The sequence below is a fragment of the Hemiscyllium ocellatum genome, chromosome 48 (assembly GCF_020745735.1).
Source record: "Hemiscyllium ocellatum isolate sHemOce1 chromosome 48, sHemOce1.pat.X.cur, whole genome shotgun sequence".
NCBI classification, from domain to species: domain Eukaryota; kingdom Metazoa; phylum Chordata; class Chondrichthyes; order Orectolobiformes; family Hemiscylliidae; genus Hemiscyllium; species Hemiscyllium ocellatum.
Genome location: NC_083448.1, coordinates 5,855,518 through 5,873,184, shown reverse-complemented (window position 1 = coordinate 5,873,184; position 17,667 = coordinate 5,855,518). Strand labels below are relative to the sequence as shown.

Genomic DNA, 17,667 nt, shown 5'->3' with positions numbered 1-17,667 from the left:
CCCAAACCAGCGCCCACGCCCGGTCCTGTTCCGGCTGCAGAGTTATAGGGAGAGGCAGATACTCCTGGATGCCTCCAGAAAGCTTGGAAAGGATCCTAAAGCTATGATTCATGAAGGATCCAAGATTATGTTATTTCAGGACTTCTCCCCGGCTTTGGCACGAAGAAGGAAGGCGTTTGATGAGGTGAAGAAATGTTTAAGGGACTTAGATATTCAATACACCTTACGCTACCCAGCAACGTTATGCTTTACCCACGAAGGATCCGAGTATAATTTTAGATCATCGGAAGAGGCCAAGAAACTTTTAGACTCGGTTAAATAAATCGTAAGAGACAATTTATGTTGGCTTGCCTCTCCCACACTCCGTGGGGAGAAATGGTTACTTTATTCTACTTTACTTTTGCCTCTGGGAGCGGGGTTGTCTTCCTTGCTATGTTATTATACTTAACTGTAAGCTGTTGGAGTTGTAATTTTATAGTTATGTGTGTTTGTACGTGGCATTGATGCTATTAGATATACTCAGGTATGGGTGGGGTGGGGTGGGGGTCCGGCGCTCACTGTTAACTCTAGCTCGGTATTATATCTAAATCCTATTAAGGAGCGCCCGGGTCGAGGGTGGGACACTGTTTGGGAGAGGATATGGTGGAACGTTGGAAAGGTAGTAAGGCCCCCTGAGAACAAGGGGGAAGATCTCCATTCAAACATGTTGAATTTTTTTTTTGTTTGTTCTTATTGTTTGGAAATAGCTTCCTTTTAATCATACTGTTATGAGTGTATTAGAGAACATTTTCTCTTATTTGAAGGATGTAAGCGACTCAACTATACACTCTGGATGATTGTGGATTAGTTGAATTTTGATGATTATATATTTAAGATCTATTTTTATATTAATGTTTGTGCTTGAAAATTCTGCTTATTTTTGTAAATTTGTCAAAATGTTAAATTCCCAATAAAAATATCTATAAAAAAAAAAGACATTTGGATGAGTCCATGATTAGGAAAGGGTTTGGAGGGAGGTGGGCCAGGAGCAGGCAGGTGGGACTAGTTTAGTTTGGGATGAGGGTCAGCACGGGCTGGTTGGACCGGAGGGTCTGTTTCGGTGACTATAATGTGGGTGACTCTTCCCCCTGAAATGGCCCAGCAAGCTACTCAGTTCAAAGGTGACTCGGGGTGGCCCACTCCAGAGCGATGATTAAATCCGAGGAATGAACAAAGAAAATCGACAGAGAAGTGTTGAGAGGTGCCGTGCACTGCCATGGGGAGAGGGAATGTTTCAACCTAACCGATCAGAGAGAGCCTTCCGTGCCCAATAACCAAGCGTTCATTTTTTTTTGTGGGCGTTAGGTTTCGTCTGGCACCTACTTGCAATCCTTCACGACCCTGTCGAGCATCTTCACCCACATGCCAGTGAGGCGACTTCCTTCAGAGGGCAACGTTGTCCTGATCTCCTCCAGGTTGGCTCTCTTTTAAAAAAAAATGCGAGAACACCAACAGTGCAGCAAAGACGATATCTCTCGACACCAACAGCCACCCCAATCGACCCAAGCAGGGGCCAGTGGTGCAGAAATTCCTCACAGGTGCTAGCGCTGAGCAGGCACCCTTGAATTGGTGCTGGCTGTACTCAGGAACTGACACTGTGTGCCAGAGGAACATCGAGCACACGATTTGCTCATGCCCACTGACACAGCCAGTTGAGAAACTTCTGTGCCCACCGATGCACCTCCATACCCGCCACCCTCGCCCACATTTCACGCGCAATGTTGAGCCTTAGCAGCCGCGTGCTGGCTTTGTTGGAATAAGGAATGACGGAGAGAGGCCCATCAGATTGGCAAACCCTCCTCTACCACCTCTGCTGGGAGCGGGTAAGTAGCCACCGTCATGAGTCGTGGACTAGTGCCTGTTAGTTGGCTAGCCAGTTCCAATTCGGGGATGTCTTTGGGATCTCACTGGCACCAGACTGGCCAAGCAGCTTCCTCCTGTCCTGACGGTAGGGTGAAATGGATGGCGTGGAACTGGTTTGATCACTGAAGACAACAAATGAAGGAAAGAGATCCCCCGTGCAGTCCACGCCTCCCAATACTCTCCGCTGCAGTTTCCCTCCATCTGCACAGTGAAGTGCGTCTGGTCAAACGACTCTGAGGGAGGCTTGAACAGGACGGGGGGGAGCAGTGAGAAGAGCCCCTCAGGAATCGGGAAAAGGGGGAGCAGCCGGAAATATCTGGCGGGGAGGAGAGAGACAGACCGAGTGAAACTCTTGCTGGTGACGGCAGAAGTGCTGTGAAAGAAGCCCCACTCTGCTTTGTCCCTGCACAGTGGGCACTCACCAGCTTGTCAACGATTTTGAGGAGGATGTTCAACCTGTCCAGCCTGTGCTCGATGTTCTCCCAGTGTGAGGTCAGGGCGGCCACTGGCTTTGTGTCGCACCAGGGCAGGTAGTAATAATAGTTACCTGCAACGACACGGAGACCAGGAGAGATGAGTGGCCCCCCGCCCCCAGTGGCTGTCTGCAAGCATCATGTGCAGTTGGATCCTTTGGCTGTGCTTTGCAAGCGCTGGGAGGAAGCAGGAAATGAAGGTGAGCCGGATTCCAGCAACACTTTTTGTTGCCCTCAGGCGAACTTAGGCTTTTTCAGCAACCTGTGGGGCAGATCCAGTGGTTCAGTGTCTCACAGCGGCAGGGACCCAGGTTCGATTCCACCTTCGGGGGCGACTGTCTGTGCGGAGTTTGCACATTATCCCCCTGTGTCTGTGTGGGTTTCCCTCAGGTACTTCCTCCCACAGTCCAAAGATGTGCAGGTTAGGGTGGATTGGCTGTGCTGAATTACCCATAGTACTCAGGGATGTGCAGGTTAGGGTGGATTGGCCATGCTGAATTACCCATAGTACTCAGGGACGTGCAGGTTAGGGTGGATTGGCCGTGCTGAATTACCCATAGTGCTCAGGGACGTGCAGGTTAGGGTGGATTGGCCGTGCTGAATTACCCATAGTGCTCAGGGATGTGCAGGTTAGGGTGGATTGGCCGTGCTGAATTACCCATAGTACTCAGGGACGTGCAGGTTAGGGTGGATTGGCCGTGCTGAATTACCCATAGTGCTCAGGGACGTGCAGGTTAGGGTGGATTGGCCATGCTGAATTACCCATAGTGCTCAGGGATGTGCAGGTTAGGGTGGATTGGCCGTGCTGAATTACCCATAGTGCTCAGGGATGTGCAGGTTAGGGTGGATTGGCCATGCTGAATTACCCATAGTGCTCAGGGACGTGCAGGTTAGGGTGGATTGGCTGTGCTGAATTACCCATAGTGCTCAGGGATGTGCAGGTTAGGGTGGATTGGCTGTGCTGAATTACCCATAGTGCTCAGGGATGTGCAGGTTAGGGTGGATTGGCCGTGCTGAATTACCCATAGTGCTCAGGGATACGCAGGTTAGGGTGGATTGGCCGTGTTGAATTACCCATAGTGCTCAGGGACGTGCAGGTTAGGGTGGATTGGCCATGCTAAATTACCCATAGTGCTCAGGGATACGCAGGTTAGGGTGGATTGGCTGTGCTGAATTACCCATAGTGCTCAGGGATGTGCAGGTTAGGGTGGATTGGCCGTGCTGAATTACCCATAGTGCTCAGGGATACGCAGGTTAGGGTGGATTGGCCGTGTTGAATTACCCATAGTGCTCAGGGACGTGCAGGTTAGGGTGGATTGGCCATGCTAAATTACCCATAGTGCTCAGGGATACGCAGGTTAGGGTGGATTGGCTGTGCTGAATTACCCATAGTGCTCAGGGATGTGCAGGTTAGGGTGGATTGGCCGTGCTAAATTACCCCATAGTGCTCAGGGATGTGCAGGTTAGGGTGGATTGGCCGTGCTGAATTACCCACAGTGCTCAGGGATGTGCAGGTTAGGGTGGATTGGCTGTGCTGAATTACCCATAGTGCTCAGGGATGTGCAGGTTAGGGTGGATTGGCCATGCTAAATTACCCATAGTGCCTGGGGATGTGCAGGTTGTGGTGGATTGGCCGTGCTGCATTACCCATAATGTCCAGGGATGTGCAGGTTATGCCACTGAACCACATCGACTCCTTCAGCGAGGTGTAACACCCCACTGCCTGTACCTTCTGTGCTCGCGCCGCTGGGAGTGAGTGCCAGGTTGGAATGGGGCACTGGGAGGCGTGAAGGAGGTGAAGGTGACAAAAGATGGGTTGGATGGAATAGGGATCAAAGGAAGAATTTTGCCCATCGGAGACCTGAATTTCACCCCACATGTTTCGAAGGCCTCACACAGTGCTCACGAGAAACTCTCGGTGGATGTAGAGAGTTTGGCACGGTGAATGTAAATCTGCCAGGCACCTATTTTAAGCCTTTATCGTTCTGTTGGCGCATGGCCCTCCGTGTACCCGAGGCAACCACTTACCATCAAACATGGCATGGCTGTACTGGGTTGTGGAGGCGTGCAGCTTGCATGACTTGTCAAATTTGTTGCCGTAATTGCCCACGCTGACCTCGAACTGGACGGGCTCCTTCACCTCCTGCATTTGCGTCGCTGAGGAGAACACGACGCAGAGACTGTACCGCCGCCTGTGCAAATATCTCTGAAAGTGGCAAAGCAAAGAGATCCTTCACTTTGTCGGAGGGACAGACACCCAACAAGCTTTCTTTGTCATGCAGTCGTACAGCTCCTTTCACACACCATGGCAGCCCTTCAGCGGGCAAACAGGCCATTCGGCCAGTTGAGTCCAGACCAACCCTCCGAACAGCATCCCACTCCCTATCCTATCCCTGCATTTCCTATGGCTAATCCACCCTAACCTGCACATCCCTGGACACCGTGGGTAATGTCACATGGCCAATCCACCCTAACCTGCACACACCTGGGCACTATGGGGACTGCAGCATAGCTAATCCACCCTAATCTGCACATCCCTGGGCACTATGGGTAATTTAGCGTGGCCAATCTACCCTAACCTGCACATCCCTGAACTCTATGGGTAATTTAGCATGGCTAATTCACCCTAACCTGCACATCCCTGAGCACTATGGGTAATTTAGCATGGCCAATCCACCCTAACCTACACATACCTGAACATTCTGGGTAATTTAGTACGGCCAACCCACCCTAACCTGTACATCCCTGGACATTCTGGGTAATTTAGCACGGCCAATCCACCCTAACCTGTACATACCTGAACATTCTGGGTAATTTAGCACAGCCAATCCACCCTAACCTACACATACCTGGACATTCTGGGTAATTTAGCACGGCCAATCCACCCTAACCTGTACATCCCTGGACATTCTGGGTAATTTAGCATGGCCAATCCACCCTAACCTGCACATCCCTGGACATTCTGGGTAATTTAGCATGGCCAATCCATCCTAACCTGTACATCCCTGGACATTCTGGGTAATTTAGCATGGCCAATCCACCCTAACCTACACATCCCTGGACATTCTGGGTAATTTAGCACGGCCAATCCACCCTAACCTGTACATCCCTGGACATTCTGGGTAATTAGCACGGCCAATCCACCCTAACCTGTACATCCCTGGACATTCTGGGTAATTTAGCACGGTCAATCCACCCTAACCTGTACATCCCTGGACATTCTGGGTAATTTAGCATGGCCAATCCACCCTAACCTGCACATCCCTGGACATTCTGGGTAATTTAGCATGGCCAATCCACCCTAACCTGCACATCCCTGGACATTCTGGGTAATTTAGCATGGCCAATCCACCCTAACCTGTACATCCCTGGACATTCTGGGTAATTTAGCACGGTCAATCCACCCTAACCTGTACATCCCTGGACATTCTGGGTAATTTAGCATGGCCAATCCACCCTAACCTGTACATCCCTGGACATTCTGGGTAATTTAGCATGGCCAATCCATCCTAACCTGTACATCCCTGGACATTCTGGGTAATTTAGCATGGCCAATCCATCCTAACCTGTACATCCCTGGACATTCTGGGTAATTTAGCATGGCCAATCCATCCTAACCTGTACATCCCTGGACATTCTGGGTAATTTAGCATGGCCAATCCACCCTAACCTGCACATCCCTGGACATTCTGGGTAATTTAGCATGGCCAATCCATCCTAACCTGTACATCCCTGGACATTCTGGGTAATTTAGCATGGCCAATCCATCCTAACCTGTACATCCCTGGACATTCTGGGTAATTTAGCATGGCCAATCCACCCTAACCTGCACATCCCTGGACATTCTGGGTAATTTAGCACGGCCAATCCACCCTAACCTGTACATCCCTGGACATTCTGGGTAATTTAGCATGGCCAATCCATCCTAACCTGTACATCCCTGGACATTCTGGGTAATTTAGCATGGCCAATCCACCCTAACCTGCACATCCCTGGACATTCTGGGTAATTTAGCATGGCCAATCCATCCTAACCTGTACATCCCTGGACATTCTGGGTAATTTAGCATGGCCAATCCACCCTAACCTGCACATCCCTGGACATTCTGGGTAATTTAGCATGGCCAATCCACCCTAACCTGCACATCCCTGGACATTCTGGGTAATTAGCATGGCCAATCCACCCTAACCTACACATCCCTGGACATTCTGGGTAATTAGCACGGCCAATCCACCCTAACCTACACATCCCTGGACATTCTGGGTAATTAGCACGGCCAATCTACCCTAACCTGTACATCCCTGGACATTCTGGGTAATTAGCATGGCCAATCCACCCTAACCAGCACATCCCTGAGCACTATGGGTAATTAGCATGGCCAATCCACCCTAACCTGCACATCCCTGAGCACTATGGGTAATTAGCACGGCCAATCCACCCTAACCTGTACATCCCTGGACATTCTGGGTAATTAGCATGGCCAATCCACCCTAACCAGCACATCCCTGAGCACTATGGGTAATTAGCATGGCCAATCCACCCTAACCTGCACATCCCTGAGCACTATGGGTAATTAGCATGGCCAATCCACCCTAACCTGCACATCCCTGAGCACTATGGGTAATTAGCACGGCCAATCCACCCTAACCTGCACATCTTTGGACCAGTCCCATCTGTTTCTCACTTTGTGCATTACAAGATCAACCAGTCACATCCTGAGGTGATACCTGAACCCAGGACCTTCAGGTCCAGAGAGAGGGTTACTACAGCTGTGCCAAAACACCCTCCGATTCTCCCCAATTACATTTTTAATCAACATGTTCAGAAACGTTGTTAGACACCTCTGGAGCAGGTGGGACTTCAGCCTGGGTCTCCGGACCCAGAAACAGGGACAGGACGGATGCTGAGCCCTAATCCCCCATTGCATCTACCCTGTCAATCAGTAACCTGACACCCATTTGCATGTCATGTAAGTAATAATTACAACAGCTTGCAGTTATTTGGCAATATTAACATGAGGAAAGCATGATCAGACAGAACAGAGCCACCTCAGGAAACTGGACGACAAAACAGTGGTGGGTTTTAGGTAAGGGATTAAGGAAGGGGGAATTCCAGAGGGGCTCAGGTAAGAGGAGGACTTGGTTTCAAATTCATTCATGGGATACCGGTGCCATTCCTGTTGCCCAGCTCTAAGCTGCTGAGAACCGCTGAGGACTGTATACCTTCAAGTTCACGCACAGTGCTTCTCTCTGTTGTGGTTTGATAAAAGTGAGTACCTGGGTCGGCCTGTTCACATCGCTATGTCGGCCAGACCGGGTAAGGATTGCAGATTTCCTTCCCTTCAGGACACCTGTGAACTCCAGTTGCCATGGTGGAAGTGAGAAACCCATGTGTCATTAGTCCAGGATCGCTATTCCAGTAACATGGCCACTATGTCACCAACAATGACACAAGAGTCAACAGAGATAGGGAGGGCGCAACAACGTGAGGTATTTGAAAACGAGAGCTTCAAGGTCGTGCCAGACCAGGAGCCAATGTCGGTCAACAAGAACCTGGCTCACAGGCTTGGTCTGATTAAAAATACAAAGGGACTGGTTCGGACAAATTAGTGTCCGTGGAGGATGGGAGGTCAATCAGTGAAGTGTCAAAATCGTCACGTCTTGTGGTGATGAAGGCCTGAGAAAGGGTTTCAGCAGCTTGGTGACTTCAGGGGTAGCTGGGTTGGGCAAAACCATGAATGAGAGCAGATTTCCTTCAACAGTTCAGCGCAATGAAGGCCGTCAATTATGTGGAGAAGCAGAGCAGGGGGATTGCTCACCTTACAGCAGAGATGGTGAAAGGAAAATGTGATCCATGATCAGTAATGCCTACGTTTTTGTAGCTAGGTACCTTCATACCTAAGAGGGCGACACTGTACACTTCCACCATACTCCTGTACTTGACTACGCGTGACAATTAAGCTAAAATCTTAATAACTTTCAAAAGGGAGCCTAACAACTGATTGTGGTGGAAGGCAGCTGCAGGACCCGATGATGCAGGGGTAGGGGACAGAGGGAAGAGCAGTGGGTAGGGGGCAGGGGGAAGAGCAGTGGGTAGGGGACAGGGGGAAGAGCAGTGGGTATAACTAGATCGCTCCAACATAGGCTAGATGGGCCACATTACTTCCCTTGTGTTGCCTCATCAGGATTCCTTTATTCAACACTGAACAAAAAGGCAGGTCGATTGGTGGACTGCAGACATTCTTTCTCCCTCTGTCTCTATTGATCAGGGAAGAAGGAGCAAATGACAGAGGCAAGGAGAGAGCCTCGAACGCTGGTGAAAAGACGTGGAAACTTCCATCCAACCAAGTGGAGACACAGAACTCCTCACCTTCCACTTCTCATGACCAAACAAAATGAAACTTGACTTCGAGTAGAGTGAAGGAACACAATGCTGTTCAAACCAAATGCCGCCATTGGTCCATTAACAGCAGCAGCACTGAATCCTTCTGCTCTCAGCAACAGGAGCACTCAGACAAACACTCACTCTTCCTCACGAGAAATCCTCAAGTCCCCATGTTAGGAATCAAACCAAGGACCACCCATTCTGGTCTGCACGGAAAAGGACAGGTTTACGGCATGGATACCTGTACAATCGAGAAATCTTCGAGCAACAGGTCGTCAATGGTTTTCCCCGAGGTCTCGTCCATCCTCGTGGCCAATTCTATCAAGATCCTCCCTCGGTAGGCGACTCCTTCACTCTGTGAGCGAGAGCGTGAGGAGAAAAGTCAGAACGTTACACAAAAGGTGAGGTGCCAGGTCTCATCTCAACACTTCACTGTGCCATTTGTCCAACCAAGCATGCCCAGCTAAGCCCTTCTGTGTTGAAAATTAAATGCATACTTCAGCAGGATAACCACTGAACCATCATTCATTCCAGCTATTCCTTGCCATTACTAGATTCAGTCCCCTCTGAACTCAAGTGAATCTTTCTCCACATCTCCACCCTTGAACACAATGTACCTCCTCGTTTCCTTAATAGCTTTGACCATCATCTGAGTATTCTGTTGCTCCCGTTGGTACAGACAGAAATAAGCTCTTCTATCCCTGATAAACACATCCCTCTCGGCCTCTCCCAATGAAGTGAAACACTTTGTACTCTTCACTCTCAAACCTCCTGAGGGTGAAACATTCTTCTCCCTGTACTGACTCACCCTGTTGAAGTGAAGGCCCACCTCTTGTATGAGTCTCCCTTGAATTTCTGCATTGTCCACCCATTCTCTGACAAACCGACAAACTTTAAAAACACATTTTTTTTTTCAAAATTCACTTAATCTTCGATGTGGATGTCACTGGCAGGAGCAGCATGTAATGCCCTGTTCCCCCTAACTGCCCCCTTAACAAAGTGGTGGGGGGGGGGGCTGAGCCATCTTCTACCGCTGCAGTCCCATGTCGTGCAGGGACAGTGCCCTGAGGGAGGGAGTCCCGGGATTCTAACCCAGCGACACTGAAGGAACGGCCGATATATTTCGAAGTTGGGACGGGGAGACACTCAGAGGGGAACTTGCAGAGAGAGTGGGGTTCCCACGTGTCTGCTGCCCTTGTCCTTGTAAATGGAAGAGGCCGTGGGTCTGGGGTGTGTGCTGAAGGATGAGTTGCAGCAATGCATCTTGGAGATGGCACACATTGATGCAACTGAATATTTGTGGTGCCATCCAAGTTGGCTGCCTTGTCCTGGATGGTGTGGAGCTTCTCAAGTGTTGCTGGAGCTTCACTCATCCAGGGCAAGTGGGGAGCATTCTCTCACACGCTCCTGACTCGTACCTTGTGAATTATGGGGAGTTAGAAGGAGAGTTATTCCCAGCCTCTGACTTGCTCTTGCAGCCACTGTACTTATATGGCTAGTCCAGTTGAGTTTCAGATTAGCAGTTATCCCCAGAAAGTTACAGCGGCCGGTGGCAGAGGGGGTCGAATTTTATGATGGTGAATGTCAAGAGCAGGTGGTTAGAGGATAGGGGCGTCATTGCCTAGAACTTGTGAGTTGCAAATTTTACTTGCCACTTATCAGTCCAAGACACAACATTGCCTAGGCCTGGTTGCATACTGTCTGACAAAAGAAATTGAGAGATAATGATCAGAAATACTTTGCAGGAAACCGTTCCCACTAACAAGGGGCTTAGCAGTGAGGGAACTGGTCCAAAACATTGGAGGTCAAGATGAGAAGTTTTTTTAAAACACCAAAGTATGATCTGAGATGTACCGCTTGATCAGAAAGTGGATATATATTTGGAACTTACAACCAAACCTTGCATTTACAGGGGACAGGATCAGAAGGAAAGGAAGTGAGCTCTTTGAAAAAGCCAGCATAGGAATAATGGGCCAAATGGACACTTCCTGTCTAATGACAGACGCTGCACTGCCCTTAATGTGAATTGGCCTTTATTTCCCCTCTTTGAAACTGCCGAAGCCACGGACGGGTGAAACCTTGCCCCACGTCCTTGAGGAAAGAGAAACAAATCTTCGAGTAAAAAATGAGGTCTGCAGATGCTGGAGATCACAGCTGCAAATGTGTTGCTGGTCAAAGCACAGCAGGTTAGGCAGCATCTCAGATGCTGCCTAACCTGCTGTGCTTTGACCAGCAACGAATTCTCTATTCCTGAGATGCTGCCTAACCTGCTGTGCTTTGACCAGCAACACATTTGCAGAAAGAGAAACAAAGCCAGTCACCTTTCCGAGGTTCAGCTCGTCGTATTTGTCTGAACCGTCCAATCCTTCCCGGGGGCTCCCGTACAGGTTCAGGAAGCACGGCCCAAACGTTGGCAGGAACCCGGGCGTCTCGTCGTCTGCTCGGTTAGAAAACAACGTGCGTTATTACCGACTCGGAAAGCAAGGCTCTCCAACGCAGCAGCCACGGGCAGCAGGACGTCCAAGGAGGTGTAGACCGAAGCAGGGTGTCAGGGTCCTTCATAAACGATGGTCATTAATAAGCCCATCAGCGAAGTCAGGAGAAACCTATGATCAGTCTGTGGAACCCACCGAAACACCGTGAATAACTTCAACAGGGAAAATAGATTAGTGCAAGAGGCAGAAAGGAATAGAAGGGTATGCTGACGGAGTGTGATGAAGGAGCAGAGAGGAGGGTTCATAAACACAGGCACAAATCAGAAGGGCCAAATGGTCTGTGTCTGTCCCGTGTACTGATTCATCAGTCTGTCGTGAAGTCTGCTAATATTATTCTCCTGTCTAGTTGAGAGTGGTGCTGGAAATGCACAGCAGGTCAGACAGCACCCGAAAAGCAGGAAAATCGACGTTTCAGGCAAAAGCAGGAATCGAGCTGACGATTACTGGGGGGGGGGGATACTACACAGGAGAGTGGAGTTGCAGCCACTATCAAATTAGCCATGATAGTGGTGTATGTCAAAGGAAGCTCGATGGGCTGAATGATCTCTTCTTAGTCCTAATTTTAACATTCAATGGAAAGTATAAGGTAATTGAGAACGCACAGTCTCATTGAATCAACATCGACATTGCAGCCGTGTCAGTTTGGACAATAAATCCCATTAAAAGGCCCAATTTCACCGTGTCATTTAGTTAGTTGATGCGTTCTACAGGAAGAGACATCATGACTGCATCAACATTTTCAGAAAGCCAATTTATCATTTGATGTTTCTGAAAGGGTCGAACTATTTACAAAGATGTTGCCTGGATTGGAGCATATTTGCTATGAGGAGAAGTTAGATAAACTTGGATTGCTATCGCTAGAGCGTTGGAGGCTGAGGGGTGACCTCAGAGAAGTATGTGAGATAATGAGAGGATGGATATCTAATGTCAAACACTGGGCGCATCAGGTGAGAGTGTACATTGTGCCCCTAGACTCTCCCAAGCAACATCCCTTCCCTGCCATTCTCTTCACCCCCACCATGACTCCCAAGAAAGGGTTCAGAAAATATTTACCAGCACGTGGCCAGGACTAGAGGGTCGGAGTTATAAGGAGAGGCCAGATAGGGCAGAATTTTTCTCACTGGAACACAGGAGGTTGAGGGGTGACCTTACAGGAGGTTTATAAGATATAGGTAAGGTGAATGGCAGGCGCCTTTTCGCTGACGGTGGGTAAGGTCACAACTGGGGCGTAATTTTATGGTGAGAGGGAAAAGATTGAAAAGGGACCTGAGGGGCAACGTTTTCACACAGAGGGTGGTTCATATGTGGAACAAACTACCAAAGGAAGTGGTAAATGCAGGTACGGTTACAACATTTAAAAGATATTTGGACAGATAAATTAATAGGTAAAGTTTCGAGGGATATGGGTCAAACAGGGACAAGCGGCTGTAGCTTAGTTTGGGAGACTTAGTCAGCACAGACCACATCGACCTCAGGGTCTGTTTCCATGCTGTATGACTCTATGACTGTTCGAATGAGGTAATCAAGGATAGATGCACAGTTCTTCACTAAACTGTTGGGCATCACAAGTGAGATCCTGAATGTAAGATCGAGGTCAGAACGGCCACAGATGTGGATACAAGGATATTGTGGTTACCTCAGGTGGATCGGGATCTCAGTTCAATCAAATGGCCATCTGGGTTCTGCTCTGATCCTGAAGACAGGGCATCAAAATCCAGGCGGGCACTCCCACCTTCAGTCCTGTTAGAGTACTGGACTGTCTGAGATGCTGCCTTTCCCATCTGCCCCCTCTGGGGGCACGTGCAAGATCCCAACAGGAGTCCTCCCCAGCAGTACCGGCTAACATTCACTTCTTTACTAACACTTTAAACCAGGTCAGCTGGTCAATGGTCTGCTGGCTGAGGGAGTTGGATGTATGCACGGATTGGCTGCACTGCCCTCCTGTCAGTTACTGCTTTGTTGAGAAGTCCTCCCTTTGCTGTCTGGGGACATTTCGGGGATAAGAAAGGTGCTAAAGAAAGCAAAGCATCCTTAAGTGTCAGGCCATGCCCTCACAGACTGACTTGGCACAAAGTCGACGGGTGTTTTCCAGTCACCACACTCTTCGACTCAGATCTCCAGCACCTGTAGCCCTCACTTTCTCCTCACAACCTCACAAAGAGCTCGTCGTCAGAACCAAGCCGGTGAGGAGAGTCCAGGGACGCTTTCGGTGGGAAAAATAGAAGCCAAGGTCACAACTGACCTGAAAGGAGAAGCTGTCGCAGGAAGCTCCTGGTGAACCTTACCTTCTGACCCTGTCATCGAGATCTTCGAGATGCTCAGGTGTGTTGTTCCTAGGGGATGGCTTTTCACAGCACTCTTCCTGAAAGTCGTGAGCAGAAAACATCTTAGTGACCTGGGAACAGGGCCGGGCATGGGGCACGGTTTCTGTCAAACGAGACTTTTTCGCATTTTAAAACACCAAGTGCACTCGGACATGTCCCACAACCACTACAATCGCCATGAACTTTCATGGAGTATTTGCGAACTGTGTTTGCTAGTTTTCCCAGTGCGCGTCATATTGCCTCAACAGACCGAAGGGAGATCGAGGGGGCTGTGGCTATAGCTGCCGAGATTAACACAGGAAACTGTTGTAACCTGTACAGCACTTAAAGAAAGTTTGTGACCCACTCCCCAGCAGTCTAAGTAAAAGAATCATAATATTATACAGGAGGAGGCCACTTAATCCGCATGTCTGCACTGACTTACAAAAGAGCTATCCAGCTGGTTCCATACACCAGTTCAATCTCAGGAGCTCTACAAATGCATTCTGTTCAAATATACATCCAGCTCTCTTTTGGAACCTCCTACAGAATTCACCTGAACCACTCTCCCAGGTAGCTCAGTCCAAATCCCAACAACTCTCTGAGTAAATAAGTCTTTCCTCATCTCACTCCTTGCTGACAATCTTGAAACTGTGACCCACTTGTTACTGACATCAACAGAATAACCTTCTTAACCCTGTCAAAGCTGTTCATAATTCTCAACACCTCAATAAGGTCCCCCTCTTAATCTTCTCTGGCCAAGGGGAAAGGACCAAGCTCTCTAATCTTTCCGTGTATCTAAAAATTCCTCAATATTGAGATCATTCTTGTAAATCTCCTTTGCACTCTCTCCAGGACTTTAACATCCTTCCTCAATAAGTTGCCCACAACAGTCCGAATGGAGTCTGACCAACGATTTGTATTTTTAGCTAACCCATCGTGTCGCACCATATCAAATGCTTTCTGAGAGCCCAAAAATACAACATCTACAACCCCTACCTGCGTCATCTCTTCAAAGAACTTTATCAATTTGTCAGTCGTGGCCTGCCCTTGATAAAGCCATGTTGACAATCTAATTTTAACTTCCTTTCCTTCAGGTCTATATTTATCTTATTCCACATTATGGCCTCCATATCCCCACTACCGATATCATTTTGACAGGTTTGTAGTTTCCCCGAGTTATCCTTTGGCCCTTTCTTTAACAGCAGCGTCACATTTGCAATCCTCCACTCCCTCCGGGACTGAGTCTGTGTTCAGAGAGGCCCGGAAAAATTCTATCAACGACTCCACAATGAGCTCCCTCACCTCCCTTGGCAATCTGGGATGCATCCCATCTCGGCCTGGAAACTTCTCTACTTGGCAGTGCTGCCAGCCTTGACAGCACCTCTCCCTTATCTCGCCCCATACAGCTCAGTTGCTGAACACCAACATTTTTAACCGGGCCATTATCATCATTTTCTGATTGAGTAAAGACAGAAGCCAAGTGTTCACTTTGAACTCTGCCATTCCCTTTGCTTCAGTGAGCGGCTTATCCTGTCCCACTCTATTCTTCAATCATCTTTTACTAATTATATTTTCGAACGACATTTTGCTGTTTCTTTTAGCGCAGTCTGTCATCCTTTCCTTTGGCTTCCTCTTAGCCTTCCTTATTCCAGTCCTAGCCTTCCTCCTGCATTTGAGATCTGTATTGACGTTATTAAGGCGGTGTGCCTCATATGTGCTGTGCAGACAGAAGCCTGGGGAGTGGACTCATTCAGTGGGTAACACTCCCAATATAGGACTGAGATGAGGAGACATTTATTCAGCCTAAGGTGAGTGAACCTGTGGAATTCTCCACCACTGGAGAGCGTGGAGGCTGGGTCACCCAATCTATTCAAGAATCAGAGAGATAAATGTTTGGATTTTAAAGGCATCGAGTGGTATGGGAGAAAGCAGGCATGTGACATTGAGAACGAAGATCAGCCATGACCCTACAGAAAGAACTCTGGCAGCTAGTTTCCACATTTCTTCTTTCCCACTGTTACTTTTATTGAAATAGAGGCTCCTCGCATCTGCCATCACTGACCAGCTTCTGGACTGAGTAATATGACACAATCAGCTTGGAAACATGCTCTACTATTGCCCCCTGGCTATTGCTTTTGGTATGACAGGCGAGTTGCTGATTTCAGCCACCAGGTTTATTGGGACTGGATCAGGCGTGCTGTCACTTCGATTCTAAGTGGCCCCTTAACAACCTCTGCCAAAAACCCACACGACGGGGGCAGACTGTAACACCCAGCCAGAGGTTACGGGAGTCTTGCAAGGGAGCAGTAGCTCTCACAGCCCAAGGTGTAGCTGGAAGAGTGCAGGAAGCAACCTCCCACTTACCGTTCGCACACCGTGAAGCGAATACTCTCACACAAGGATGGAAACTGTGCAGGGAAGAAACACAAACAATGACTTCACCAAGAGCTCGGCAACATTCCTGAATCCCAAACCCTGCGGGACCCTGTCCTGACAGTGCAGCGATTTCATTCCCATTCTGCGTCTAAGCTACACCATCCACCCACTTTGACTGTCTGGCTAATACTCCTCCACATTATTGCCTCAATATCGAACACATCGAGCTGATTCCCCATTGCAGCCAAGTGGTGTGGGCATCAGCTCTCGATCTATCCAATCAACCCCTTTTGGTCATCTGTGAACACTCCTGACTAGATCAGGCAGCACTGTTGCTCAGTGGTTAGCGCCAGGGACCCCGTGTTCAATTTCCCCCTTGGGTGGCTGTCTGTGTGGAGTTTGCACATTCTCCCAGTGTCTGTGTGGGCTTCCTGTGGGTGCTCCGGTTTCCTCCCACAGTCCCAAAATGTGCAGGGTTCGGGTGGATTGGCCAGGTTATAGTGCTCACATTGTCCAGCGATGTGCAGGTTAGATGGGTTAGTCATGGGACATGCGGGGTTAGAGTTGGGGGTAATATGATGGGTCTGGGGGACAGTCCACAGTGTGGTGCTGGAAAAAGCACAGCAGGTCAGGCTGCATTTGAGGAGCAGGAGAATCGATGTTTCGGGCATGAGCCCTTCACCAGGAATGCTGGGTGAGATGCTGGTCAGAGGTGCAGTCTGTGCTCAAAGGGCCAAATGGCCTGTTTCCACACTGTAGGGATTTTATGATTGTAGTTTGTCAAATGTTAGCAGGTTGTCCCTTTTAGGTCTCCCATATGAAAGGAAACACAAGACCAGCCTATGCAAGTCTTCATCACATAACCCCTTTCACCCCAGTGATGGTCAAATTAGCATTAAATAGCTGAACACAGACCTCTGGGTTTTACCTCTCTGATTTTAAACTCCTTCAAGGGTTAATACCATCACCAGTGCATCAACCCTTTCACACAAGCCAGCCTCTCCATGGACAGGTATCACTGCAGCTCTGTGCACTGTTGCACTCACCCTCACCCTGTGTGACCTGTGAGTGTGGGTGTGGGATGGAAGAGGGATCGTGGGAAACTCACCCTGCTCTTCAGGTAGATCACTTGGTTCCATTCAGGATTTATCTGGTTCTCAACAACCTTTGTCGCTATCTGCGAGAAGAATCGAGTGTCAAATTCCTACCTTGCACCAGCTATTTTCCCGTTAAGTCCCATTCAACCCTCAACGGTTGGAAGACCATCACAGATCGGCCACTTTCCCGTTAAGTCCCATTGAACCCTCTGCCATTAGAAGACCATCACAAGTAGGACACCAGTGAAGTATTGAGTGCGCATCTATTCATCGCGTGACCAGGAACATGCGTTTACACTGGGTGCACAGAAGGTTTACGAGGATGTGGCCTGGGCTGCAAGGTCTGAGCTATGAGGAAACATTGGGTAGACTGACGTCATTTTGAGCAGCAAAGATCGAGAGGGGACCTGACAGAGGTTGGAACAGTTCTGACTGCATTGGTCACGTGGATGGAACGGCACACTTCCCATCAGTATTGGGGACAACAACTGGGAGGATAGATTTAAGCTAAGAGGCAGGAGGCAAATTGGAGAGTTGAGGAAGAGAATTTTTTTTCCACCCAGACGGTGGTGGGAGCCTGGAACACACTTGGAGGTTGAGTCGGAACCTCTTGTAATATTTAGCAGTCTCCAGG

General features: G+C 48.9%; 1 protein-coding gene across 1 annotated transcript in view; it reads right to left on the bottom strand.

The window, feature by feature from the left end:
• Nucleotides 1-17,667, bottom strand: part of LOC132836899 (myoferlin-like) — a 141,436-nt gene that overhangs the window by 85,494 nt on the left and 38,275 nt on the right. Inside the window, exons 14-21 of the mRNA XM_060856466.1 lie at nt 17,045-17,113; nt 15,925-15,968; nt 13,540-13,616; nt 11,081-11,196; nt 9,001-9,114; nt 4,404-4,581; nt 2,325-2,449; nt 1,363-1,463 (exon numbers count right to left, since the gene is read on the bottom strand). Of these exons, the coding sequence (XP_060712449.1) occupies nt 1,363-1,463; nt 2,325-2,449; nt 4,404-4,581; nt 9,001-9,114; nt 11,081-11,196; nt 13,540-13,616; nt 15,925-15,968; nt 17,045-17,113 (824 nt within the window). The remainder of the gene's footprint in view (nt 1-1,362; nt 1,464-2,324; nt 2,450-4,403; nt 4,582-9,000; nt 9,115-11,080; nt 11,197-13,539; nt 13,617-15,924; nt 15,969-17,044; nt 17,114-17,667) is intronic.